At 45.9% G+C, this 27,608-nt stretch overlaps 1 protein-coding gene across 1 annotated transcript in view; it reads left to right on the plus strand.

Annotated features, from left to right (window-relative positions):
• Positions 1-27,608, plus strand: part of LOC106573164 (thyroglobulin-like) — an 82,805-nt gene that overhangs the window by 24,509 nt on the left and 30,688 nt on the right. Inside the window, 11 exon segments of the mRNA XM_045712765.1 lie at positions 214-411; positions 1,283-1,453; positions 4,763-4,849; positions 4,963-5,046; positions 5,140-5,277; positions 10,152-10,325; positions 18,261-18,372; positions 20,561-20,640; positions 20,980-21,123; positions 21,869-21,934; positions 27,181-27,315. Coding sequence (XP_045568721.1) covers positions 214-411; positions 1,283-1,453; positions 4,763-4,849; positions 4,963-5,046; positions 5,140-5,277; positions 10,152-10,325; positions 18,261-18,372; positions 20,561-20,640; positions 20,980-21,123; positions 21,869-21,934; positions 27,181-27,315 — 1,389 coding nt within the window.

Below are 27,608 nucleotides of genomic sequence, written 5' to 3' on the forward strand. Positions count from 1 at the left end.
AAGTGACTCTGCTGAAATCCACAACGTCCATCCTGTTCTTTGTGCTCCCCTCTCATAACAGTCCATGAAGTCCTCTCTCTCTAGCTCCTCTCAATAGAATAAGGAATTCACCTACTGTACAATCAGACATGAATCTATTTAATTTTTTCCTGCTTCAAATGCAGCTGCGTTTCTCTACCAAACCATGAGAATCAGTCTCTCTCTGTATCATAGGTCATGAATTCACCAGTAAGGCCCAGAAGACCTTTGAAAGGTTGAGTTTCCGTAAGGCCAGTTCTGGTGTGTACCATACCATGGTGTTTGCAGCTGAAAGAACCACTCTGACCGACGTCCATCGTTTCTGTCAGGACGAGTGTACCCGGAACACCTGCTGTGATGGCTTCATCCTCAACCAGAACGTTCTCAACGGAGGTAAAAGGCTGTAGGCTGAGTGCCAGTCTGTTTGTGCTAGCATGCCCAACTGCTTGTCATGCCAAGACATCAATGGAGTGGACAAGAGCACAAACGGACCGAGCTAAAAAGGCTGTGTCATATGTGAAGACAGCATCCAGAACCACGTTGTGTGATGCTGCTTAGTGAGGAAGCTCATACACTTATTGAATCTTAGCCAATTTCCAATAGGTTGGATATTTAAGCAATAAGGCCTGAGGGGGTGTGGTATATGGCCAATATAACACAGCTAAGGGCTGTTTAAAAAAAATATATATATATCCTTTATTCAACCTTTATCTAACCAAGTCAGTTAAGAACAAATTCTTATTTACAATGATGGCCTACCCCGGCCAAACCCGGAAGACGCTGGGCCAATTGTGCACCGCCCTATGGGACTCCCAATCACGGCCGGATGTGATACAGCCTGGAATTGAACCAGGACCTGTAGTGACGCCTCTAGCACTGAGATGCAGTGCCTTAGACCGCTGCGCCACTCTGGAGCCTTAAGATACAGCCCTTAGACGTGTTATATTGGCCATATATCTCTAACTCCCGAGGTGCCTTATTGCTATCATAAACTGGTTACCAACATAATTAGAGCAGTAAAAATACATGTTTTGTCATACCCATGGTATATGGTCTAATATAGCACGGCTTTCAGCCAATCAGCATTCAGGGCTCGAACCACCCAGTTTATAAAAACCAATGCACATCCTGAACCAATGTAAATCTCAATATATTATATTTTATTATCATTGATGAGCAATTAAATTCTTGACATCTCCCCCTCCTCTCTCTCTCTCTCTCTCTCTATCTATCATTCTGTCTCTGTCTCTCTCTGTCCATCCAGGTACCATTATGTGTGGACTGCTGAGCTACCCAGACATGTTGCTATGCAGTGAGGCAGACTGGGATGTGTCTGGCTTGGCCAAGGCTAACAGGATCTGTGGGGCTGGAGTCACCTACAACAAACTGCAGAAACAGTTCATCTTTAACTTTGGAGGACAAGACTTGACCATCAGTAAGGATATCTACCTACACTATTATCCTAACATTTAAGGACATTTTCCCAGACACAGATTAAACCTAGTCCTGGACTTAAAGCTCAATTAAGGATCTCCAATGGAAATACTTTGGGGTCAAAGACGAGGCTGAAGCTGTGTCCAGGAAACCTGCCTGTACAGTATAGGTGGACTAGATGATGATACTGTACTCTGTAACTAAGTGGTTATGAAGTGTTACTCTACTCTGTAACTAAGTGGTTATGAAGTGGTACTCTACTCTGTAACTTAGTGGTTATGAAGTGGTACTCTACTCTGTAACTAAGTGGTTATGAAGTGGTACTCTACTCTGTAACTAAGTGGTTATGAAGTGGTACTCTACTCTGTAACTTAGTGGTTATGAAGTGGTACTCTACTCTGTAACTAAGTGGTTATGAAGTGGTACTCTACTCTGTAACTTAGTGGTTATGAAGTGGTACTCTACTCTGTAACTAAGTGGTTATGAAGTGGTACTGTACTCTGTTACTAAGTGGTTATGAAGTGTTACTCTGTAACTAAGTGGTTATGAAGTGTTACTCTACTCTGTAACTAAGTGGTTATGAAGTGGTACTCTACTCTGTAACTATGTGGTTATGAAGTGTTACTATACTCTGTAACTTAGTGGTTATGAAGAGTTACTCTACTCTGTTACTATGTGGTTATGAAGTGTTACTCTACTCTGTAACTAAGTGGTTATGAAGTGGTACTCTACTCTGTAACTAAGTGGTTATGAAGTGGTACTCTACTCTGTAACTATGTGGTTATGAAGTGTTACTATACTCTGTAACTTAGTGGTTATGAAGAGTTACTCTACTCTGTTACTATGTGGTTATGAAGTGTTACTCTACTCTGTAACTAAGTGGTTATGAAGTGGTACTCTACTCTGTAACTTAGTGGTTATGAAGTGTTTCTCTACTCTGTAACTAAGTGGTTATGAAGTGGTACTCTACTCTGTAACTATGTGGTTATGAAGTGTTACTCTACTCTGTAACTAAGTGGTTATGAAGTGTTACTCTGTAACTAAGTGGTTATGAAGTGTTACTCTGTAACTAAGTGGTTATGAAGTGTTACTCTACTCTATAACTAAGTGGTTATGAAGTGTTACTCTACTCTGTAACTAAGTGGTTATGAAGTGTTACTCTACTCTGTAACTAAGTGGTTATGAAGTGTTACTCTACTCTGTAACTTAGTGGTTATGAAGTGTTACTCTGTAACTAAGTGGTTATGAAGTGGTACTCTGTAACTAAGTGATTGTGAAGTGGTACTTCACACAGTAACTAAGTGGTTATGAAGTGGTACTTCACACAGTAACTTAGTGGTTATGAAGTGGTACTTCACACAGTAACTTAGTGGTTATGAAGTGTTACTCTGTAACTAAGTGGTTATGAAGTGTTACTCTGTAACTAAGTGGTTATGAAGTGGTACTCTGTAACTAAGTGATTATGAAGTGGTACTTCACACAGTAACTAAGTGGTTATGAAGTGTTACTCTACTCTGTAACTAAGTGGTTATGAAGTGGTACTTCAAACAGTAACTAAGTGGTTATGAAGTGTTACTCTACTCTGTAACTTAGTGGTTATGAAGTGTTACTCTACTCTGTAACTAAGTGGTTATGAAGTGTTACTCTACTCTGTAACTAAGTGGTTATGAAGTGGTACTCTACTCTGTAACTAAGTGGTTATGAAGTGGTACTCTACTCTGTAACTTAGTGGTTATGAAGTGTTACTCTGTAACTAAGTGGTTATGAAGTGGTACTTCACACAGTAACTAAGTGGTTATGAAGTGTTACTCTACTCTGTAACTTAGTGGTTATGAAGTGGTACTTCACACAGTAACTAAGTGGTTATGAAGTGTTACTCTACTCTGTAACTTAGTGGTTATGAAGTGTTACTCTGTAACTAAGTGGTTATGAAGTGGTACTTCACACAGTAACTAAGTGGTTATAAAGTGGTACTTCACACAGTAACTAAGTGGTTATGAAGTGTTACTCTACTCTGTAACTAAGTGGTTATGAAGTGTTACTCTACTCTGTAACTAAGTGGTTATGAACTGGTACTTCACACAGTAACTAAGTGGTTATGAAGTGTTACTCTGTAACTTAGTGGTTATGAAGTGTTACTCTACTCTGTAACTTAGTGGTTATGAAGTGTTACTCTACTCTGTAACTAAGTGGTTATGAAGTGTTACTCTACTCTGTTACTAAGTGGTTATGAAGTGGTACTTCACACAGTAACTAAGTGGTTATGAAGTGTTACTCTACTCTGTAACTTAGTGGTTATGAAGTGTTACTCTACTCTGTAACTAAGTGGTTATGAAGTGGTACTCTACTCTGTAACTAAGTGGTTATGAAGTGGTACTTCACACAGTAACTAAGTGGTTATGAAGTGTTACTCTGTAACTAAGTGGTTATGAAGTGTTATTCTACTCTGTAACTTAGTGGTTATGAAGTGGTACTTCACACAGTAACTAAGTGGTTATGAAGTGTTACTCTACTCTGTAACTTAGTGGTTATGAAGTGTTACTCTACTCTGTTACTATGTGGTTATGAAGTGTTACTCTACTCTGTAACTAAGTGGTTATGAAGTGGTACTCTACTCTGTTACTATGTGGTTATGAAGTGGTACTTCACACAGTAACTAAGTGGTTATGAAGTGTTACTCTACCCTGTAACTTAGTGGTTATGAAGTGGTACTTCACACAGTAACTAAGTGGTTATGCAGTGTTACTCTACTCTGTAACTTAGTGGTTATGAAGTGGTACTGTACTCTGTTACTATGTGGTTATGAAGTGTTACTCTGTAACTAAGTGGTTATGAAGTGTTACTCTACTCTGTAACTAAGTGGTTATGAAGTGTTACTCTATTCTGTAACTAAGTGGTTATGAAGTGTTACTCTACTCTGTAACTAAGTGGTTATGAAGTGTTACTCTACTCTGTAACTAAGTGGTTATGAAGTGTTACTGTACTCTGTTACTATGTGGTTGTGAAGTGTTACTCTGTAACTAAGTGGTTATGAAGTGTTGCTCTACTCTGTAACTAAGTGGTTATGAAGTGTTACTCTACTCTAACTTAGTGGTTATGAAGTGTTACTCTACTCTGTAACTTAGTGGTTATGAAGTGTTACTCTGTAGCTATGTGGTTATGAAGTGTTACTATACTCTAACTAAGTGGTTATGAAGTGTTACTCTGTAACTAAGTGGTTATGAAGTGTTACTCTGTAACTAAGTGGTTATGAAGTGTTACTCTGTAACTTAGTGGTTATGAAGTGATGGTCAGTATATTTCTCTCACAGCGGATACAGCTCTGCCAACATCAAGCAAGAACAAAACTGACTACCAGGCCACCATTATTGGGTTCCAAGGCATTTACCTCTGGAAAGGTATTGTACATTTAATTCCTTATGCAGATGTATAAAACAATGTACTTCTGAATAAACATTACTGGGTTGTCTTGACTTATCTTTCTCACATGCTAAAATGATCCATCTTTCAGAGTCTGACATGACCACTCGTCCCAAGACCTCCCCAGCCTGTAGCAGTGTCCTCCCACAACAAGCCCCCGGAGTTGTTCTGTCGGGTTAGTTTAGCCTTCTTAATTCTCCTATTACTACGGACCAAAACCTAAACCAACTGTTTCTTACGCTGTACCTCATTCTGTCACGTCACATAGCTGCAGTGAAGGAGACGTTTGTGGCCCTGGACAGCAGTGCTGTTGTTGTGGACACTGAACAGGACATCCCCAGTCTGCAATACTGGATCTTCAAACATCAGTTCTCTGCACAGGAGGCTCAGCTGTGGTGTCTGAAACGTAGGATATATCAGCTTCATGTCTTGCCTTTTCCAAAAGCTATTCACCTTCAATCTCATACACTGAATATTTCAGTTGTTTCTCACTACTATCACATGGCCTTCATCTTTAGCACTCGTATAATGTGTGTTTTTTATTTTATTTTTTATTTCACGTTTATTTAACCAGGTAGGCTAGTTGAGAACAAGTTCTCATTTGCAACAGCGACCTGGCCAAGATAAAGCATAGCAATTCGACACATACAACAACACAGAGTTACACATGGAATAAACAAAACATACAGTAAATAATACAGTAGAACAAAAGAAAACAAAAAGTCTATATACAGTGAGTGCAAATGAGGTCAGTTAAGGCAATAAATAGGCCATGGTGGCGAAGTAATTACAATATAGCAATTAAACACTGGAATGGTAGATGTGCAGAAGATGAATGTGCAAGTAGAGATACTGGGGTGCAAAGGAGCAAGATAAATAAATAAATACAGTATGAGGATGAGGTAGGTAGATAGATGGGCTGTTTACAGATGGGCTATGTACAGCTGCAGTGATCTGTGAGCTGCTCTGACAGCTGGTGCTTAAAGCTAGTGAGGGAGATATGAGTCTCCAGCTTTAGAGATTTTTGCAGTTCGTTCCAGTCATTGGCAGCAGAGAACTGTAGGAAAGACGACCAAAGGAGGAATTGGCTTTGGGGGTGACCAGTGAGATATACCTGCTGGAGCGCGTGCTACAGGTGGGTGCTGCTATGGTGACCAGTGAGCTGAGATAAGGCAGGGCTTTACCTAGCAGAGACTTGTAGATAACCTGTAGCCAGTGGGTTTGGCGACGAGTATGAAGCGAGGGCCAACCAACGAGAGCGTACAAGTCGCAATGGTGGGTAGTGTATGGGGCTTTGGTGACAAAAAGGATGGCACTGTGATAGACTGCATCCAGTTTGTTGAGTAGAGTGTTGGAGGCTATTTTATAGATGACATCACCGAAGTCGAGGATCGGTAGGATGGTCAGTTTTACGAGGGTATGTTTGGCAGCATGAGTGAAGGATGCTTTGTTGCGATATAGGAAGCCGATTCTAGATTTAATTTTGGATTGGAGATGCTTAATGTGAGTCTGGAAGGAGAGTTTACAGTCTAACCAGACACCTAGGTTTTTGTAGTTGTCCACATATTCTAAGTCAGAACCGTCCAGAGTAGTGATGCTGGACGGGCGAGCAGGTGCGGGCAGTGATCGATTGAATAGCATGCATTTAGTTTTACTTGCGTTTAAGAGCAGTTGGAGGTCACGGAAGGAGAGTTGTATGGCATTGAAGCTCGTCTGGAGGTTAGTTAACACAGTGTCCAAAGAGGGGCCAGAAGTATACAGAATGGTGTCGTCTGTGTGGAGGTGGATCAGAGAATCACCTGCAGCAAGAGCAACATCATTGATGTATAGAGAGAAGAGAGTCGGCCCGAGAATTGAACCCTTTGGCACACCCATAGAGACTGCCAGAGGTCTGGACAACAGGCCCTCCGATTTGACACACTGAACTCTATCAGTGAAGTAGTTGGTAAACCAAGCGAGGCAATCATTTGAGAAACCAAGGCTGTCGAGTCTGCCAATAAGAATGTGGTGGTTGACAGAGTCGAAAGCCTTGGCCAGGTCGATGAATACGGCTGCACAGTTTTTTGAGTTAGTACTACAGGATGCAAATTTCTGTTTGAAAAAGCTAGCCTTAGCTTTCCTAACTGCCTGTGTATATTTGTTCCTAACTTCCCTGAAAAGTTGCATATCACGGGGGCTATTCCATGCTAATGCAGAACGCCACAGGATGTTTTTGTGCTGGTTAAAGGCAGACAGGTCTGGAGTGAACCAAGGACTATATCTATTCCTAGTTCTAAGTTTTTTGAGTGGGGCATGCTTATTTAACCTCTTGCATCTAGACGTTCCGCTAGCGGAACCCCGTTCCGCCAGCGGAACCCCTAGCCAACAGCTAATGGCATCGCATGGCGCGAAATACAAACCAACTAAAATACCACAATTACATTTTCTCAAACAATCAACTATTTTACACCATTTTAAAGATAAGACTCTCGTTAATCTAACCACATTGTCCGATTTCAAAAAGGCTTTACAGCGAAAGCAAAACATTAGATTATGTCAGGAGAGTACATAGCCACAAATAATCACACAGCCATTTTCAAAGCAAGCATATATGTCACAAAAACCCAAACCACAGCTAAATGCAGCACTAACATTTGATGATCTTCATCAGATGACACTCCTAGGACATTATGTTATACAATACATGCATGTTTTGTTCAATCAAGTTCATATTTATATCAAAAAACAGCTTTTTACATTGGCATGTGATGTTCAGAACTAGCATACCCACCGAAAACTTCCGGTGAATTTACTAAATTACTCATGATAAACGTTGACAAAATACATAACAATTATTTTAAGAATTATAGATACAGAACTCCTTTATGCAATCGCTATGTCCGATTTTAAAATAGCTTTTCGGCAAAAGCACATTTTGCAATATTCTGAGTACATAGCTCGGCCATCAAGGCTAGCTATTCAGACCCGCCAACGTCGGGGCAGCCTAAACTCAGAATTACTATTTAGAAAAATTGGATTACCTTTGCTGTTCTTCGTCAGAATGCACTCCCAGGACTTCTACTTCAACAACAAATGTTGTTTTGGTTCCAAATAATCCATAGTTATATCCAAATACCTCCGTTTTGTTCTTGCGTTCAGGTCACTATCCGAAGGGTAACCGCGAGCGCATTTCGTGACAAAAAAATTCAAAATATTCCATTACTGTACTTAGAAGCATGTCAAACGCTGTTTAAAATCAATTTTTATGCTATTTTTCTCGTCAAATAGCGATAATATTCCAACCGGGCAACGTTGTATTCATTCAAAGACTGAAAGAAAAAAATGGTGAGGTCTCATGAACGCGCATCTCCAGACTCACTGTCCCCAGGCAGGCCACTTACAAACTCTGCTCCTATACTTTTCCCAGAGACAGGAGACATGTCATTCCACTTTCTAAAGGCTTTAGAGAGCCAATGGAAGCCTTAGAAAGTGTCACGTAACAGCTCAGATGCTGTAATTTTGATAGAGATGCAACAGCAGGACTACAAATTGTCAGACAGGCCACTTCCTGCCTGGAATCTTCTCAGGTCTTTGCCTGCCATATGAGTTCTGTTATACTCACAGACACCATTCAAACAGTTTTAGAAATGTAAGAGTGTTTTCTCTCCAAATCTACAAATTATATGCATATTCTAGTTTCTGGGCAAGAGTAGTAACCAGATTAAATCAGGTACGTTTTTTATCCGGCCGTGAAAATACTGCCCCCTATCCCAAACAGGTTAAGATGGTGAGCAAGGCACTTTTAAAGAATAGCCAGGCATCATCTACTGACGGGATGAGGTCAATGTCATTCCAGGATACCCTGGCCAGGTCGATTAGAAAGGCCTACTAACAGAAGTGTTTTAGAGAGCATTTGACAGTGATGACCCCTCATCGTTTGGTCGCAGACCCATTACGGATGCAGGCAATGAGGCAGTGATCGCTGAGATCTTGATTGAAAACAGCAGAGGTGTATTTGGAGAGCGAGTTAGTTAAGATGACACCTATGAGGGTGCCCGTGTTTACAGATTTGGGGTTGTACCTGGTAGGTTCATTGATAATTTGTGCGAGATTGAGGGCATCAAGCTTAGATTGTAGGATGGCCGGGGTGTTAAGCATGTCCAAGTTTAGGTCACCTAGTAGCACGAGCTCTGAAGATAGATGGGGGCAATCAATTCACATATGGCATCGAGGGCACAGCTGGGGGCAGAGGGTGGTATATAGCAAGCGGCAACAGTGAGAGACTTGTTTCTGGAAAGGTGCATTTTTAGAAGTAGAAGCTAGAATTGTTTGGGTACAGACTTGGATAGTAATACAGAACTCTGCAGGCTATCTTTACGGTAGATTGCAACACCGCCTCCTTTGGCAGTTCTATCTTGGCGGAAAATGTTATAGTTAGCAATGGAGATTTCAGGGTTTTTGGTGGTTTTCCTAAGCCAGGATTCAGACAGGGTTGGCAGAGTGTGCTAAAGCAGTGAGTAAAACAAACTTAGGGAGTTTCAGGTGTCCTCTGTGTGTTTCAGGTGTCCTCTGTGTGTTTCAGGTGTCCTCTGTGTGTTTCAGGTGTTCTCTGTGTGTTTCAGGTGTCCTCTGTGTGTTTCAGGTGTCCTCTGTGTGTTTCATGTGTTCTCTGTGTGTTTCAGGTGTCCTCTGTGTGTTTCAGGTGTCCTCTGTGTGTTTCATGTGTTCTCTGTGTGTTTCAGGTGTCCTCTGTGTGTTTCAGGTGTCCTCTGTGTGTTTCAGGTGTCCTCTGTGTGTTTCAGGTATCCTCTGTGTGTTTCAGGTGTCCTCTGTGTGTTTCATGTGTTCTCTGTGTGTTTCAGGTGTCCTCTGTGTGTTTCAGGTGTCCTCTGTGTGTTTTAGGTGTCCTCTGTGTGTTTCAGGTGTCCTCTGTGTGTTTCATGTGTTCTCTGTGTGTTTTAGGTGTCCTCTGTGTGTTTCAGGTGTCCTCTGTGTGTTTCATGTGTTCTCTGTGTGTTTCAGGTGTCCTCTGTGTGTTTTAGGTGTCCTCTGTGTGTTTCAGGTGTCCTCTGTGTGTTTCATGTGTTCTCTGTGTGTTTCAGGTGTCCTCTGTGTGTGTCAGGTGTCCTCTGTGTGTGTCAGGTGTCCTCTGTGTGTTTCAGGTGTTCTCTGTGTGTTTCAGGTGTCCTCTGTGTGTTTCAGGTGTCCTCTGTGTGTTTCAGGTGTCCTCTGTGTGTTTCGGTGTTCTCTGTGTGTTTCAGGTGTCCTCTGTGTGTTTCATGTGTTCTCTGTGTGTTTCAGGCTGTGAGGAGGAAGAGCTGTGCCACGTGGCTGATGTGAGAGATGAGAGCTCAGTGTACTTTACCTGCGCCCTGTACCCAGACACCCAGGTGTGTGGGGCCTACGACAAACCCCTGAGACAGGCCTGCAGCCCTGTGCTCCCCCAGCAACCCCACACCGCTCACACCAAGAAGGGTGAGTCTTTAACTCCAGCAACCCCACACCTCACACACCAAGAACGTTGAGTCCACAGAGTCCTATTAAAGTTCTATATATAATTGTATGGTAGAGGTATTTATACTTTACATATGGATTAAGGGAGGTTACCCTGAAAGGAAATGAATGGTTAGTTTAAGAGCCTTCTATTTAAAACATTAAGACAAATTACTCACTGTCACTTTATTTACCCAGTTAGAAAAACAGCTACGGACTTAATATACTACACAAGTTATTATCAATCCAAACTATTATCAAGCATTTGAACATGAAGCCCAGCCATCACTAGTGTTGTCTTCCCATCCTTCTTCCCTCTACTTCATAATGACTGATGAAGTTGGGAATCCCAGCAGCCTCGCTGTTTGTGATTCTAGGCTTGTTTTGGTCCTGTTCCTAGCAACAGGTCAACACAGCTGTATGTCAGCAGTTAGGACGACTGCCGCTGCTTGGCTCTGGGTGGCTCCCAAAATGGCACCCTATTGCCTATATACTACATTACTTTTGACCAGATCCCTATGGGGCCTAGTCAAAAGTACCACACTGTAAAGGGAATAGGGTGCCATTTTGGGACTGGCTCTTAGAAGAGGGAACAGAGAGGATGTATTTAGATCGCTTATTTAGGGTGCGTCCCCAAATGGCACATTATTCCCTATTTAGTGCACTACTTTTGACCTGGGCTCATTAAAAGTATTGCATTATGTAGGGAATAGGGTACCATTTGGGACACAGCCGTACACTTGAGCAGCTCTGCAGGTTGAGAAAGTAGACCTGTGAGTAATGTCGGTAGCGTGATCTTGCTCAAATGACAGCAGGCTGCCTTTTCCAAGGTTACACAAACCAGGGTGTCCATTTAGCTGCTGTTGAAAAGAACCACTCTTCTCTGTTGTGATACTATCTCTTGCTTTTATCTCTCAGCTTGTGTGAATTGGCAAGAGGTTTCAAAAAAAGAGACAGTTTTGAAGGTTTCCTGTCTGTGTTTATGTGCGTAGTACATACCACTGACAGAGCTCCACTGACTTGTTCAGAATTCTCTGTGTTTTAGTATGTTGTGCCGTGACTGAGTTAGTTGTCTGTGTCAGATTCTGTGATTCAAATGGCACCCTATTCCCTATGTAGTGCACTACGTTTGACCAGAGCCCTATGGCCATTTGTGGACACAGCCAATGGTCCTACTGGTGGTCACAGCTAACCTGAGTGTCACGTTAAGTTCAATACAGCTCTCTGAAGAGCATCTGCTTTTTCTCTCTCTCTCTCTCTCTCTCTCTCTCTCTCTCTCTCTCCCTCACTCTCCCCCTCACTCTCCCTCTCTCCCTTTCCCTCCCCCTCTCTCCCTTTCCCTCCCCCTCTCTCCCTTTCCCTCCCCCTCTCTCCCTTTCCCTCCCCCTCTCCCTTTCCCTCCCCCTCTCTCCCTTTCCCTCCCCCTCTCCCTTTCCCTCCCCTCTCTCCCTTTCCCTCCCCCTCTCTCCCTTTCCCTCCCCCTCTCTCCCTTTCCCTCCCCTCTCTCCCTTTCCCTCCCCCTCTCCTTTCCCTCCCCTCTCTCCCTTTCCCTCCCCTCTCTCCCTTTCCCTCCCCCTCTCTCCCTTTCCCTCCCCCTCTCTCCCTTTTCCTCCCCTTCTCCCTTTCCCTCCCCCTCTCTCCCTTTCCCTCCCCCTCTCTCTCCCTTTTCATCCCCTTCTCCCTTTCCCTCCCCCTCTCCCCTTTCCCTCCCCCTCTCTCCCTTTCCCTCCCCTCTCTCCCTTTCCCTCCCCCTCTCTCCCTTTCCCTCCCCTCTCCCCCTTTCCCTCCCCCTCTCTCCCTTTCCCTCCCCCTCTCTCCCTTTCCCTCCCCCTCTCTCCCTTTCCTCCCCTTCTCCCTTTCCCTCCCCTCTCTCCCTTTCCCTCCCCCTCTCTCCCTTTCCCTCCCCCTCTCTCCCTTTCCCTCCCCCTCTCTCCCTTTCCCTCCCCCTCTCTCCCTTTCCCTCCCCCTCTCTCCCTTTCCCTCCCCCTCTCTCCCTTTCCCTCCCCTTCTCCCTTTCCCTCCCCCTTTCCCTCCCCTCTCCCCTTTCCCTCCCCTCTCTCCCTTTCCCTCCCCCTCTCTCCCTTTCCCTCCCCCTCTCTCCCTTTCCCTCCCCTCTCTCCCTTTCCCTCCCCTCTCTCCCTTTCCCTCCCCCTCTCTCCCTTTCCCTCCCCCCTTCCTCCCTCTCCCTTTCCCTCCCCCTCTCTCCCTTTCCCTCCCCCTCTCTCCTTTCCCTCCCCTCTCTCCCTTTCCCTCCCCCTCTCTCCCTTTCCCTCCCCTCTCCCTTTCCCTCCCCCTCTCTCCCTTTCCCTCCCCCTCTCCCTTTCCCTCCCCTCTCTCCCTTTCCCTCCCCTCTCTCCCTTTCCCTCCCCTCTCTCCCTTTCCCTCCCCCTCTCTCCCTCCCCTCTCCCTTCCCCCTCTCTCCCTTTCCCTCCCCCCTCTCTCCCTTTCCCTCCCCCTCTCTCCCTTTCCCTCCCCCTCTCTCCCTTTCCCTCCCCTCTCCCCTTTCCCTCCCCTCTCTCCCTTTCCCTCCCCCTCTCTCCCTTTCCCTCCCCCTCTCTCCCTTTCCCTCCCCTCTCTCCCTTTCCCTCCCCCTCTCTCCCTTTCCCTCCCCCTCTCTCCCTTTCCCTCCCCTCTCTCCCTTTCCCTCCCCTCTCTCCCTTCCCTCTTCTCCCTTTCCCTCCCCCTCTCGCCCTTTCCCTCCCCTCTCTCCCTTTCCCTCCCCCTCTTTCCCTCCTCTTCTCCCTTTCCCTCCCCCTCTCTCCCTTTCCCTCCCCTCTCCCTTTCCCTCCCCCTCTCTCCCTTTCCCTCCCCTTCTCCCTTTCCCTTTCCCTCTCCCTTTCCCTCCTCTCTCCCTTTCCCTCCCCTCTCTCCCTTTCCCTCCCCCTTCCCTCCCCCTTTCCCTCCCCCTCCCTCTCCCCTTTCCCTCCCCTCTCTCCCTTTCCCTCCCCCTCTCTCCCTTTCCCTCCCCTCTCTCCCTTTCCCTCCCCTTCTCCCTTTCCCTCCTCTTCTCCCTTTCCCTCCCCTCTCTCCCTTTCCCTCCCCTCTCTCCCTTTCCCTCCCCCTTCTCCCTTTCCATCCCCTTCTCCATTTCCCTCCCCTTCTCTCTCTGCTGTCAGACTATTCATTTGCCTGTAACCCAGAGCTCTTGTTATTAATATCCTGATCTTCACAGCAGCAGTGAAACAGAATGATCCTTGTTGTGGATTAATTCAAGCCATATGATTTTCAGCTGGGTGGCATGTCTTTCTAAATGGTGCTTTGTGTGCTTCTGTTGTATTGAAAACAGCTAGCTAGCTCAGTAGTACCTTTACCTTAATGAAACGTGTTTAATATGCTTGCTGAGGTGTACGGCAGGTGGAGGTTTCCTCATTAACATGACTCTGTGGAACCAGTGACTCATCATTATAAAGAACCCTTTGATATCTGCAGGGGAACATACCCACTGCAAACTCAGCACTGGAAGAGGACCATTATTACACACACACACACACACACACACACACACACACACACACACACACACACACACACACACACACACACACACACACACTCCCTGCACGGCCCAAAACAATTGCTCCCTTGTAAACTCCAGCAGCAGATGTACCACTAGCTGATGGGCTAAAAGGCCAATCAAATATCTTGCCAAAGCCTACAGCTCCAAAGGCTTTCCAGGAACTGAGTGGAGATGAACATGCTTTGTTTGCAATGACTTAGAAAGTTCTTCTTCCAATTAATTCTCTACAGGTCTATCTGTATCATTATAGAGCTTCTCTACATGTCTATCTGTATCATTATAGAGCTTCTCTACAGGTCTATCTGTATCATTATAGAGCTTCTCTACAGGTCTGTCTGTATCATTATAGAGCTTCTCTACATGTCTATCTGTATCATTATAGAGCTTCTCTACAGGTCTGTCTGTATCATTATAGAGCTTCTCTACATGTCTATCTGTATCATTATAGAGCTTCTCTACAGGTCTATCTGTATCATTATAGAGCTTCTCTACAGGTCTATCTGTATCATTATAGAGCTTCTCTAGAGGTCTATCTGTATCATTATAGAGCTTCTCTACAGGTCTGTCTGTATCATTATAGAGCTTCTCTACATGTCTATCTGTATCATTATAGAGCTTCTCTAGAGGTCTATCTGTATCATTATAGAGCTTCTCTACAGGTCTGTCTGTATCATTATAGAGCTTCTCTACAGGTCTATCTGTATCATTATAGAGCTTCTCTACAGGTCTGTCTGTATCATTATAGAGCTTCTCTACATGTCTATCTGTATCATTATAGAGCTTCTCTAGAGGTCTATCTGTATCATTATAGAGCTTCTCTACAGGTCTATCTGTATCATTATAGAGCTTCTCTACAGGTCTATCTGTATCATCATAGAGCTTCTCTACAGGTCTGTTTGTATCATTATAGAGCTTCTCTACAGGTCTGTCTGTATCATTATAGAGCTTCTCTACAGGTCTATCTGTATCATCATATAGCTTCTCTACAGGTCTATCTGTATCATCATAGAGCTTCTCTACAGGTCTGTCTGTATCATTATAGAGCTTCTCTACATGTCTATCTGTATCATTATAGAGCTTCTCTACAGGTCTATCTGTATCATTATAGAGCTTCTCTGCAGTTCTATCTGTATCATTATAGAGCTTCTCTACAGGTCTATCTGTATCATTATAGAGCTTCTCTACAGGTCTATCTGTATCATTATAGAGCTTCTCTACAGGTCTATCTGTATCATTATAGAGCTTCTCTACATGTCTATCTGTATCATTATAGAGCTTCTCTACAGGTCTGTCTGTATCATTATAGAGCTTCTCTACAGGTCTGTCTGTATCATTATAGAGCTTCTCTACAGGTCTATCTGTATCATCATATAGCTTCTCTACAGGTCTATCTGTATCATCATAGAGCTTCTCTACAGGTCTGTCTGTATCATTATAGAGCTTCTCTACATGTCTATCTGTATCATTATAGAGCTTCTCTACAGGTCTATCTGTATCATTATAGAGCTTCTCTACAGGTCTGTCTGTATCATTATAGAGCTTCTCTACAGGTCTATCTGTATCATTATAGAGCTTCTCTACAGGTCTATCTGTATCATTATAGAGCTTCTCTACAGGTCTATCTGTATCATTATAGAGCTTCTCTACAGGTCTATCTGTATCATTATAGAGCTTCTCTACAGGTCTATCTGTATCATTATAGAGCTTCTCTACAGGTCTATCTGTATCATCATAGAGCTTCTCTACATGTCTATCTGTATCATTATAGAGCTTCTCTACAGGTCTGTCTGTATCATTATAGAGCTTCTCTACAGGTCTGTCTGTATCATTATAGAGCTTCTCTACAGGTCTATCTGTATCATTATAGAGCTTCTCTACAGGTCTGTCTATCTGTATCATCATAGAGCTCTAACCACTCTGATAGTATAACATGATGTAACACTGCTGCTGTCCTTCCATAGCCCAGGAACTAACTCTACCCAGACTGACACAGTGGATTACATTCAACACTCTAGTCCAGTGTCCTTTTTTCCCCCTCAAAGACAATTATTTTTAAATGTTCAAGTCCAAACACAAGCAGTGAAGACACTAACAGATGCTTGAGAGACTGGTGACTAGTTCCATGAATACAAATGTCTTCTTTTTCTAAGCCGATGTAGTTTTAATCAATATCTCTGTAATGAGATGAATCACCTCAAGCAGGAGTCTAGACTTACCCCATCACTAGAGCCACAGCGGGGAGGAAAGGAAAGGAAAGGGGGAGACCTAGTCAGTTGTACACACTTAAATGCCTTCAGCTGAAATGTGTCTTTTACATTTAACCCAACCCCTCTGAATCAGAGAGGTGTGGAGGGCTGCCTTAATCAACATCCACGTCTTCGGGGAACACTGGGTTAACTGCCTTGCAGTTAGATGCAGACCAGATGGAAAATGAAATAAAATAATCCACTTGATTTTGAGGGAAATGATTTGCTACCTGTCACATGTAGTCTCTTATCTACAGTAGTGGAGACTTTATCTAGTCAAGATCACATAATATTATCACAAGTACCCCCAACTCATCCCGTTTAACAGCAACCTGTTGTCTGTTGTTATTCGAGACATGTTGTACGTACAGAAAATGCCCACCAGACCAAAATGCAGGGCCTTATGGTAATGGGGTCAGTAACATATTGTCCAAAACTGTGCTTCCCTCTGTATAAAACTCCTTTCCAAGCAGAGAGCTAGTTAAGTCTCTTCTTGATTTGCTCATTAAACCCTCATTTCCTCTCATTAAAGGGTTCTGGGCTGTTGACATCTGGAGTGTTCAGACAGGAACAGGGCTCTTTCTGGGACATCCTGTACTTCAAGGCCACAGCCAGATTCACTCAGACCCAGTAACCCTGGCCAGAGTACTGTACTGTAGCCCAGTCATAATGATTCATACTAGTTTGGTAAACATTGAGCTCAGTTAGACAGAGTCCATTCAGGCAAAGAGTACGGCATTGTTCTTTCTGTTGGTGGAAAGTGATGTTCTGCAGGATGAGATCACTGGTAGGTTCTTGGTCAGTATGTTGTAGTGATGTGCTGCAGGATGAGATCACTGGTAGGTTCTTGGTCAGTATGTTGTAGTGATGTTCTGCAGGATGAGATCACTGGTAGGTTCTTGGTCAGTATGTTGTAGTGATGTGCTGCAGGATGAGATCACTGGTAGGTTCTTGGTCAGTATGTTGTAGTGATGTTCTGCAGGATGAGATCACTGGTAGGTTCTTGGTCAGTATGTTGTAGTGATGTTCTGCAGGATGAGATCACTGGTAGGTTCTTGGTCAGTATGTTGTAGTGATGTGCTGCAGGATGAGATCACTGGTAGGTTCTTGGTCAGTATGTTGTAGTGATGTGCTGCAGGATGAGATCACTGGTAGGTTCTTGGTCAGTATGTTGTAGTGATGTGCTGCAGGATGAGATCACTGGTAGGTTCTTGGTCAGTATGTTGTAGTGATGTGCTGCAGGATGAGATCACTGGTAGGTTCTTGGTCAGTATGTTGTAGTGATGTGCTGCAGGATGAGATCACTGGTAGGTTCTTGGTCAGTATGTTGTAGTGATGTGCTGCAGGATGAGATCACTGGTAGGTTCTTGGTCAGTATGTTGTAGTGATGTGCTGCAGGATGAGATCACTGGTAGGTTCTTGGTCAGTATGTTGTAGTGATGTGCTGCAGGATGAGATCACTGGTAGGTTCTTGGTCAGTATGTTGTAGTGATGTGCTGCAGGATGAGATCACTGGTAGGTTCTTGGTCAGTATGTTGTAGTGATGTGCTGCAGGATGAGATCACTGGTAGGTTCTTGGTCAGTATGTTGTAGTGATGTGCTGCAGGATGAGATCACTGGTAGGTTCTTGGTCAGTATGTTGTAGTGATGTGCTGCAGGATGAGATCACTGGTAGGTTCTTGGTCAGTATGTTGTAGTGATGTGCTGCAGGATGAGATCACTGGTAGGTTCTTGGTCAGTATGTTGTAGTGATGTGCTGCAGGATGAGATCACTGGTAGGTTCTTGGTCAGTATGTTGTAGTGATGTGCTGCAGGATGAGATCACTGGTAGGTTCTTGGTCAGTATGTTGTAGTGATGTGCTGCAGGATGAGATCACTGGTAGGTTCTTGGTCAGTATGTTGTAGTGATGTGCTGCAGGATGAGATCACTGGTAGGTTCTTGGTCAGTATGTTGTAGTGATGTGCTGTAGTGCTTCTTTAACTTATCCCACTACCATATTATTTACCAGAATAATACATTAGCCTCTAAAATCTTATCAACTTATCTCCATTAAAATAGCTGAAGCAAGCACACACAGTTTTTCTGCAGAAACATGACCTTTTCTATTATTTCAGGAGCTAATTTGTGTTGTTCTGTCTGTTGTGTTTTAACAGTTGATCTGACTGGAAGTGTGGAGAGTTTTTACAGCCGTGTTCCCTTTAAGAAGATGGTGTCTTATTCCGTCCGTAGCCGTGTCAACCTGAGTGCCAAGCCTATCACTGAGGGGTGAGAGACCTTAGGGCAGTGTTACCTGGGTCCCACTGGTTCTGGGGGTAAGAGACCTTAGGGCAGTGTTACCTGGGTCCCACTGGTTCTGGGGGTGAGAGACCTTAGGGCAGTGTTACCTGGGTCCCACTGGTTCTGGGGGTAAGAGACCTTAGGGCAGTGTTACCTGGGTCCCACTGGTTCTGGGGGTGAGAGACCTTAGGGCAGTGTTACCTGGGTACCACTGGTTCTGGGGGTGAGAGACCTTAGGGCAGTGTTACCTGGGTCCCACTGGTTCTGGGGGTGAGAGACCTTAGGGCAGTGTTACCTGGGTCCCACTGGTTCTGGGGTGAGAGACCTTAGGGCAGTGTTACCTGGGTACCACTGGTTCTGGGGGTGAGAGACCTTAGGGCAGTGTTACCTGGGTCCCACTGGTTCTGGGGGTGAGAGACCTTAGGGCAGTGTTACCTGGGTCCCACTGGTTCTGGGGGTGAGAGACCTTAGGGCAGTGTTACCTGGGTCCCACTGGTTCTGGGGGTGAGAGACCTTAGGGCAGTGTTACCTGGGTCCCACTGGTTCTGGGGGTGAGAGACCTTAGGGCAGTGTTACCTGGGTCCCACTGGTTCTGGGGGTGAGAGACCTTAGGGCAGTGTTACCTGGGTCCCACTGGTTCTGGGGGTGAGAGACCTTAGGGCAGTGTTACCTGGGTCCCACTGGTTCTGGGGGTGAGAGACCTTAGGGCAGTGTTACCTGGGTCCCACTGGTTCTGGGGGTGAGAGACCTTAGGGCAGTGTTACCTGGGTACCACTGGTTCTGGGGGTAAGAGACCTTAGGGCAGTGTTACCTGGGTCCCACTGGTTCTGGGGGTGAGAGACCTTAGGGCAGTGTTACCTGGGTACCACTGGTTCTGGGGGTGAGAGACCTTAGGGCAGTGTTACCTGGGTCCCACTGGTTCTGGGGGTGAGAGACCTTAGGGCAGTGTTACCTGGGTCCCACTGGTTCTGGGGGTGAGAGACCTTAGGGCAGTGTTACCTGGGTCCCACTGGTTCTGGGGGTGAGAGACCTTAGGGCAGTGTTACCTGGGTACCACTGGTTCTGGGGGTAAGAGACCTTAGGGCAGTGTTACCTGGGTCCCACTGGTTCTGGGGGTGAGAGACCTTAGGGCAGTGTTACCTGGGTCCCACTGGTTCTGGGGGTGAGAGACCTTAGGGCAGTGTTACCTGGGTACCACTGGTTCTGGGGGTGAGAGACCTTAGGGCAGTGTTACCTGGGTCCCACTGGTTCTGGGGGTGAGAGACCTTAGGGCAGTGTTACCTGGGTCCCACTGGTTCTGGGGGTGAGAGACCTTAGGGCAGTGTTACCTGGGTCCCACTGGTTCTGGGGGTGAGAGACCTTAGGGCAGTGTTACCTGGGTCCCACTGGTTCTGGGGGTGAGAGACCTTAGGGCAGTGTTACCTGGGTCCCACTGGTTCTGGGGGTGAGAGACCTTAGGGCAGTGTTACCTGGGTCCCACTGGTTCTGGGGGTGAGAGACCTTAGGGCAGTGTTACCTGGGTCCCACTGGTTCTGGGGGTGAGAGACCTTAGGGCAGTGTTACCTGGGTCCCACTGGTTCTGGGGGTGAGAGACCTTAGGGCAGTGTTACCTGGGTACCACTGGTTCTGGGGGTGAGAGACCTTAGGGCAGTGTTACCTGGGTCCCACTGGTTCTGGGGGTGAGAGACCTTAGGGCAGTGTTACCTGGGTACCACTGGTTCTGGGGGTGAGAGACCTTAGGGCAGTGTTACCTGGGTCCCACTGGTTCTGGGGGTGAGAGACCTTAGGGCAGTGTTACCTGGGTCCCACTGGTTCTGGGGGTGAGAGACCTTAGGGCAGTGTTACCTGGGTACCACTGGTTCTGGGGGTGAGAGACCTTAGGGCAGTGTTACCTGGGTCCCACTGGTTCTGGGGGTGAGAGACCTTAGGGCAGTGTTACCTGGGTCCCACTGGTTCTGGGGGTGAGAGACCTTAGGGCAGTGTTACCTGGGTCCCACTGGTTCTGTTCTCACTATCACCCACAGTAAAACTTATTTCACTACTTCAAGCAATCACAAAAATCTTCTTTAGGAAAACCATTTTTTTACGGCATGAGTAGTAAGATAATGACAGTCTTTAACAATTCCTGTTTTGTTTCCCCAAAGAAAAGTGTGTGCCTGCTTTGTGTTTGTACCAGGTTCCGTGAGTGTGAACGGAGATGTGATGAAGATCCATGTTGCCGTGGAATCGGATACGTCAGGGACACACAGTCACCTGGTCAGTTTTTACTTCAGTCAAGATACTTATTGACATGTTTTTACAGTGCTGACAAGTGCTCCGAAATTCAAAGTTCAAGAGGCAAGAGAGAAGAGGGAAACAATCACAATATTACTCCAAAGTCCAAAGGAGACACAAATATTTCCTCTAAAGTGTGTGTGTGTGCGTGTGCGTGTGTGTGGGTGCGTGCGTGCGTGCGTGCGTGCGTGCGTGCGTGTGTGTGTGTGTGTGCGTGGGTGTGCGTGGGTGTGCGTGGGTGCGCGTGGGTGCGTGGGTGTGCGCGTGTGTGCGTGCGTGCGTGCGTGGGTGCATGCGTGTGTGTGTGCTGTCTCCATCCAGGATCAGACGTTCTCTGCCTGACTCTGAACAGCTTTGGTATCCAGACATGTGGTGAAGGTGAGAGGACAACCTGGAGAGTCCAGGACTGCACCCCCTCCAAAGTAGAAACCGGCGTGTATCCGCTTGGCTGGTACGAGAAACCAGGTGTGTGTATAAATCTGAGGATAAGTAGGTACAGGGGGACTCCCAAATGGCACCCTATTCCCTATGGGCTCCTGGTCAAAACTAGTGCACTACATAGGGAATAGGGTGCCATTTGAAACTCCACAACATTTAGGGTAGCTTACTCAGTGAGGAGGCATGAAACACATCTTGAAGAACATCTGGCCAACATCTTGAGTTGTCTCTTACCTTTTAGGTTTGATGTCTTAATGTTACTTTCTCTTCTGGAAATAGTGACATCAGCATTGCCCTGGTTACAGTCTGTGCGTCCCAAATGGAGCCTTCTCTTTATATATACATTTGACGAGAGCCCATTGGGGGAATAGTGTGCTATTTGGGACATAGACAATGAGACGCTGTACACTGGTTTAAACAGATACATGTGTTATTATGCTTCAGCTGTTGATCTCATTTTGTGGGTTATATTTTGTCACCTGGTAAGGACTACAAATTCTTCTTACTTTTTTTGGAGAAATTCTCAGACTTGCTGGTAATTTTCTATTCTTAAGAGTCCCTTTATAGCTCACACATTTGTTTCTGTTTCAAGTGGCACCCTATCTATGTCGTGCAGTAGGGTGCTATTTGGGGCTCAGCGGTAATACATGTTTCCTCCAGTTGGTGTTGCAGAGCCACGTGATCTAGCAGACACATTTATTAGCCACGTTGTTTTCTGATCATTAAGGAATTGATTACGTAATGAGTCAAACGTTTCCATTGTTCCCCACAGTGAACCAGTGGACTAAATCACCACGATTGTGCCCCAGTTTCGAACTACGTGTTCCTTCAAAGAATGGTAAGAATGCAGTTCATATTTCACCTCAGGAGTTAAAATGTACAATACATCACACTGTTAGTTTGATACGTCAGCTACAATAAACAGACAGCTGTGTGTTTATTCCTGCTGTCATCCTTCTGTAAATGGTTGAATAGAAACACGTCGGCCTTTCTGTCTTTGGATGAGGCCCACATGGCCCCCCTGTTCCTTCTGTATATGTTTTATTTATTGAACCTTTATTTAACTAGGCAAGTCAGTTAACCTCTCTAGGGTCGGCGGGACGAAATCGTCCCACCTACTCAACAGCCAGTTGAATCCCGTGGCGCGTTATTCAAATACCTTAGAAATGCTATTACTTCAATTTCTCAAACATATGACTATTTTACACCATTTTAAAGACAAGACTCTCGTTAATCTAACCACACTGTCCGATTTCAAAAAGGCTTTACAACGAAAGCAAAACATTAGATTATGTCAGCAGAGTACCCAGCCAGAAATAATCAGACACCCATTTTTCAAACTAGCATATAATGTCACATAAACCCAAACCACAGCTAAATGCAGCACTAACCTTTGATGATCTTCATCAGATGACAACCGTAGGACATTATGTTATACAATACATGCATGTTTTGTTCAATCAAGTTCATATTTATATCAAAAACCAGCTTTTTACATTAGCATGTGACGTTCAGAACTAGCATACCCTCCGCAAACTTCCGGTGAATTTACTAAATTACTCACGATAAACGTTCACAAAAAACATAACAATTATTTTAAGAATTATAGATACAGAACTCCTCTATGCACTCGCTATGTCCGATTTTAAAATAGCTTTTCGGTGAAAGCACATTTTGCAATATTCTCAGTAGATAGCCCGGCATCACAGGGCTAGCTATTTAGACGCCCACCAAGTTTAGCCCTGACCAAAGTCAGATTTACTATAAGAAAAATGTTATTACCTTTGCTGTCTTCGTCAGAATGCACTCCCAGGACTTCTACTTCAATAACAAATGTTGGTTTGGTTCAAAATAATCCATAGTTATGTTCAAATATCCTCTGTTTTGTTCGTGCGTTCAAGACACTATCCGAATGGTAAAGAAGGGTGACGAGCACGACGCATTTCGTGACAAAAAATGTCTAAATATTCCATTACCGTACTTCGAAGCATGTCAACCGCTGTTTAAAATCAATTTTTATGCAATTTTTCTCGTAAAAAAGCGATAATATTCCGACCGGGAATCTGTGTTTAGGTTCAAAGACGAAAGAAAATAAAAGCATGGGATCCCCTCGTGCACACGCCTCCGCCCATTGTCCTCTGATAGAGCACTTGCCAAAAGCGCTAATGTGTTTCAGCCTGGGGCTGGAATTACATCATTCAGCTTTTTCCCGCCTTCTGAGAGCCTATGGGAGCCGAAGGAAGTGTCACGTTACAGCAAAGATGCTCAGTCTTCAATAAACAGAGACAAGAAGCTCAAGGAATGGTCAGAGAGGGCACTTCCTGTAAGGAATCTTCTCAGGTTTTTGCCTGCCATATGAGTTCTGTTATACTCACAGACACCATTCCAACAGTTTTAGAAACTTTAGGGTGTTTTCTATCCAAAGCCAATAATTATATGCGTATTCTAGTTTCTGGGCAGTAGTAATAACCAGATTAAATCGGGTACGTTTTTTATCCGGCCGTGTAAATACTGCCCCCTACCCCCAACAGGCTAAGGACAAATTCTTATTTACAATGACGGCCTACCCCGGCCAAACCCTCCCCTAACCCAGACAAACGCTGGGCCGATTGTATGCCGCCCTATGGGACTCCCGATCACGTCCGGTTGTGATACAGCCCGGGATAGAACCAGGGTCTGTAGTGGCGCCTCTAGGACTGAGATGCAGTGCCTTAGACCGCTGCGCCAATCGTGAGCCTATTCCTTATATAGTGCTCTACTTTTGACCAGGGCCCATAGGGCCCATGTTAAAAAATAGTGCATTATGGGGAATGGGGTGCTGTTTGGGCGACAACCCATTTCACATTTGTGTGTGTTCAAAGGGACCCCCCCCCTCACATCAAAGAGACAAACTAACATGATCATTTTGCGAGCTTTCATTGTGCTGACGTGCTGAAATGTTTACAAGCCACAGTGTTTCCCACTTAGCCTTTAATTAGACACGCTTCCTCCATACCCTCCAGTTGCTAGAAACCTGTCCATTAGACAGAGGAGATGCTGTCTCCATACCGCTCCAGTAGCTAGAAACCTGTCCATTAGACAGAGGAGATGCTGTCTCCATACCCTCCAGTTGCTAGAAACCTGTCCATTAGACAGAGGAGATGCTGTCTCCAACGGCTCCAGTAGCTAGAAACCTGTCCATTAGACAGAGGAGATGCTGTCTCCAACGGCTCCAGTAGCTAGAAACCTGTCCATTAGACAGAGGAGATGCTGTCTCCAACGGCCCCAGTAGCTAGAAACCTGTCCATTAGACAGAGGAGATGCTGTCTCCAACGGCCCCAGTAGCTAGAAACCTGTCCATTAGACAGAGGAGATGCTGTCTCCAACGGCTCCAGTAGCTAGAAACCTGTCCATTAGACAGAGGAGATGCTGTCTCCAACGGCTCCAGTAGCTAGAAACCTGTCCATTAGACAGAGGAGGTGCTGTCTCCAACGGCCCCAGTAGCTAGAAACCTGTCCATTAGACAGAGGAGATGCTGTCTCCAACGGCTCCAGTAGCTAGAAACCTGTCCATTAGACAGAGGAGATGCTGTCTCCAACGGCCCCAGTAGCTAGAAACCTGTCCATTAGACAGAGGAGATGCTGTCTCCAACGGCTCCAGTAGCTAGAAACCTGTCCATTAGACAGAGGAGATGCTGTCTCCAACGGCTCCAGTAGCTAGAAACCTGTCCATTAGACAGAGGAGATGCTCTCTCCAACGGCCCCAGTAGCTAGAAACCTGTCCATTAGACAGAGGAGATGCTGTCTCCAACGGCCCCAGTAGCTAGAAACCTGTCCATTAGACAGAGGAGATGCTGTCTCCAACGGCCCCAGTAGCTAGAAACCTGTCCATTAGACAGAGGAGATGCTGTCTCCAACGGCTCCAGTAGCTAGAAACCTGTCCATTAGACAGAGGAGATGCTGTCTCCAACGGCTCCAGTAGCTAGAAACCTGTCCATTAGACAGAGGAGATGCTGTCTCCAACGGCCCCAGTAGCTAGAAACCTGTCCATTAGACAGAGGAGATGCTGTCTCCATACCGCTCCAGTAGCTAGAAACCTGTCCATTAGACAGAGGAGATGCTGTCTCCAACGGCCCCAGTAGCTAGAAACCTGTCCATTAGACAGAGGAGATGCTGTCTCCAACGGCTCCAGTAGCTAGAAACCTGTCCATTAGACAGAGGAGATGCTGTCTACAACGGCCCCAGTAGCTAGAAACCTGTCCATTAGACAGAGGAGATGCTGTCTCCATACCCTCCAGTAGCTAGAAACCTGTCCATTAGACAGAGGAGATGCTGTCTCCAACGGCTCCAGTAGCTAGAAACCTGTCCATTAGACAGAGGAGATGCTGTCTCCAACGCCTCCAGCAGCTAGAAACCTGTCCATTAGACAGAGGAGATGCTGTCTCCAACGGCTCCAGTAGCTAGAAACCTGTCCATTAGACAGAGGAGATGCTGTCTCCAACGGCCCCAGTAGCTAGAAACCTGTCCATTAGACAGAGGAGATGCTGTCTCCAACGGCCCCAGTAGCTAGAAACCTGTCCATTAGACAGAGGAGATGCTGTCTCCAACGGCTCCAGTAGCTAGAAACCTGTCCATTAGACAGAGGAGATGCTGTCTCCAACGGCTCCAGTAGCTAGAAACCTGTCCATTAGACAGAGGAGATGCTGTCTCCATACCCTCCAGTAGCTAGAAACCTGTCCATTAGACAGAGGAGATGCTGTCTCCAACGGCTCCAGTAGCTAGAAACCTGTCCATTAGACAGAGGAGATGCTGTCTCCATACCCTCCAGTAGCTAGAAACCTGTCCATTAGACAGAGGAGATGCTGTCTCCAACGGCTCCAGTAGCTAGAAACCTGTCCATTAGACAGAGGAGATGCTGTCTCCAATGGCTCCAGTAGCTAGAAACCTGTCCATTAGACAGAGGAGATGCTGTCTCCAACGGCCCCAGTAGCTAGAAACCTGTCCATTAGACAGAGGAGATGCTGTCTCCAACGGCTCCAGTAGCTAGAAACCTGTCCATTAGACAGAGGAGATGCTGTCTCCAACGGCCCCAGTAGCTAGAAACCTGTCCATTAGACAGAGGAGATGCTGTCTCCAACGGCTCCAGTAGCTAGAAACCTGTCCATTAGACAGAGGAGATGCTGTCTCCATACCCTCCAGTAGCTAGAAACCTGTCCATTAGACAGAGGAGATGCTGTCTCCAACGGCTCCAGTAGCTAGAAACCTGTCCATTAGACAGAGGAGATGCTGTCTCCATACCCTCCAGTAGCTAGAAACCTGTCCATTAGACAGAGGAGATGCTGTCTCCAACGGCCCCAGTAGCTAGAAACCTGTCCATTAGACAGAGGAGATGCTGTCTCCAACGGCTCCAGTAGCTAGAAACCTGTCCATTAGACAGAGGAGATGCTGTCTCCAACGGCTCCAGTAGCTAGAAACCTGTCCATTAGACAGAGGAGATGCTGTCTCCAACGGCCCCAGTAGCTAGAAACCTGTCCATTAGACAGAGGAGATGCTGTCTCCATACCCTCCAGTAGCTAGAAACCTGTCCATTAGACAGAGGAGATGCTGTCTCCAACGGCTCCAGTAGCTAGAAACCTGTCCATTAGACAGAGGAGATGCTGTCTCCATACCCTCCAGTAGCTAGAAACCTGTCCATTAGACAGAGGAGATGCTGTCTCCAACGGCCCCAGTAGCTAGAAACCTGTCCATTAGACAGAGGAGATGCTGTCTCCAACGGCCCCAGTAGCTAGAAACCTGTCCATTAGACAGAGGAGATGCTGTCTCCAACGGCCCCAGTAGCTAGAAACCTGTCTATTAGACAGAGGAGAGTACAGGCTTTTAACTGCTCTCATTACTATCTAGCACACTAGATAGTGTTGGAATTGGATGCTTAAGAGAGCTCTGTCCTTTTGACATTAAAATACATTTCAATGGCTGCATCATAAATATGGAGCCTTTTACCTTGTGTAGGACACTGCTTCTGAACAGAGCCCTATGGGACAATGTGTTAAATGCAGACAATGTGTTAGATGCATCCCCTGCTGATAAAGGTGTGTCTCTCTGCCAGTGAGTTTGAGTGAGTGGAGACTCCTGGATGCGTCCTCTACGCTGGTGGATCCGTCCGTCTCCACGTTTGACATTATTCACATCAGTAAAGACATCGCTGAGGACCTGGACAGGACCAGAGACTGGTGTCTGTCTGGTGAGAAACATCTTCATCGTGTGCCAGAGTCTAGTCTAACGGTCAACGTCCCCCAACTCAGGACCACACATGCCCCCTGGCAAGAGGGGTTTAAGCCCCTCCTCTGTCTCTCCTGTCTGTGCCCCTCATCTGTGCCCCTCTGTCTCTCCTGTCTGTGCCCCTCTGTCTCTCCTGTCTGTGCCCCTCTGTCTCTCCTGTCTGTGCTCCTCATCTGTGCCCCTCTGTCTCTCCTGTCTGTGCCCCTCTGTCTCTCCTGTCTGTGCCCCTCATCTGTGCCCCTCTGTCTCTCCTGT

Source organism: Salmo salar, chromosome ssa02, assembly GCF_905237065.1.
Source record: "Salmo salar chromosome ssa02, Ssal_v3.1, whole genome shotgun sequence".
NCBI classification, from domain to species: Eukaryota; Metazoa; Chordata; class Actinopteri; order Salmoniformes; family Salmonidae; genus Salmo; species Salmo salar.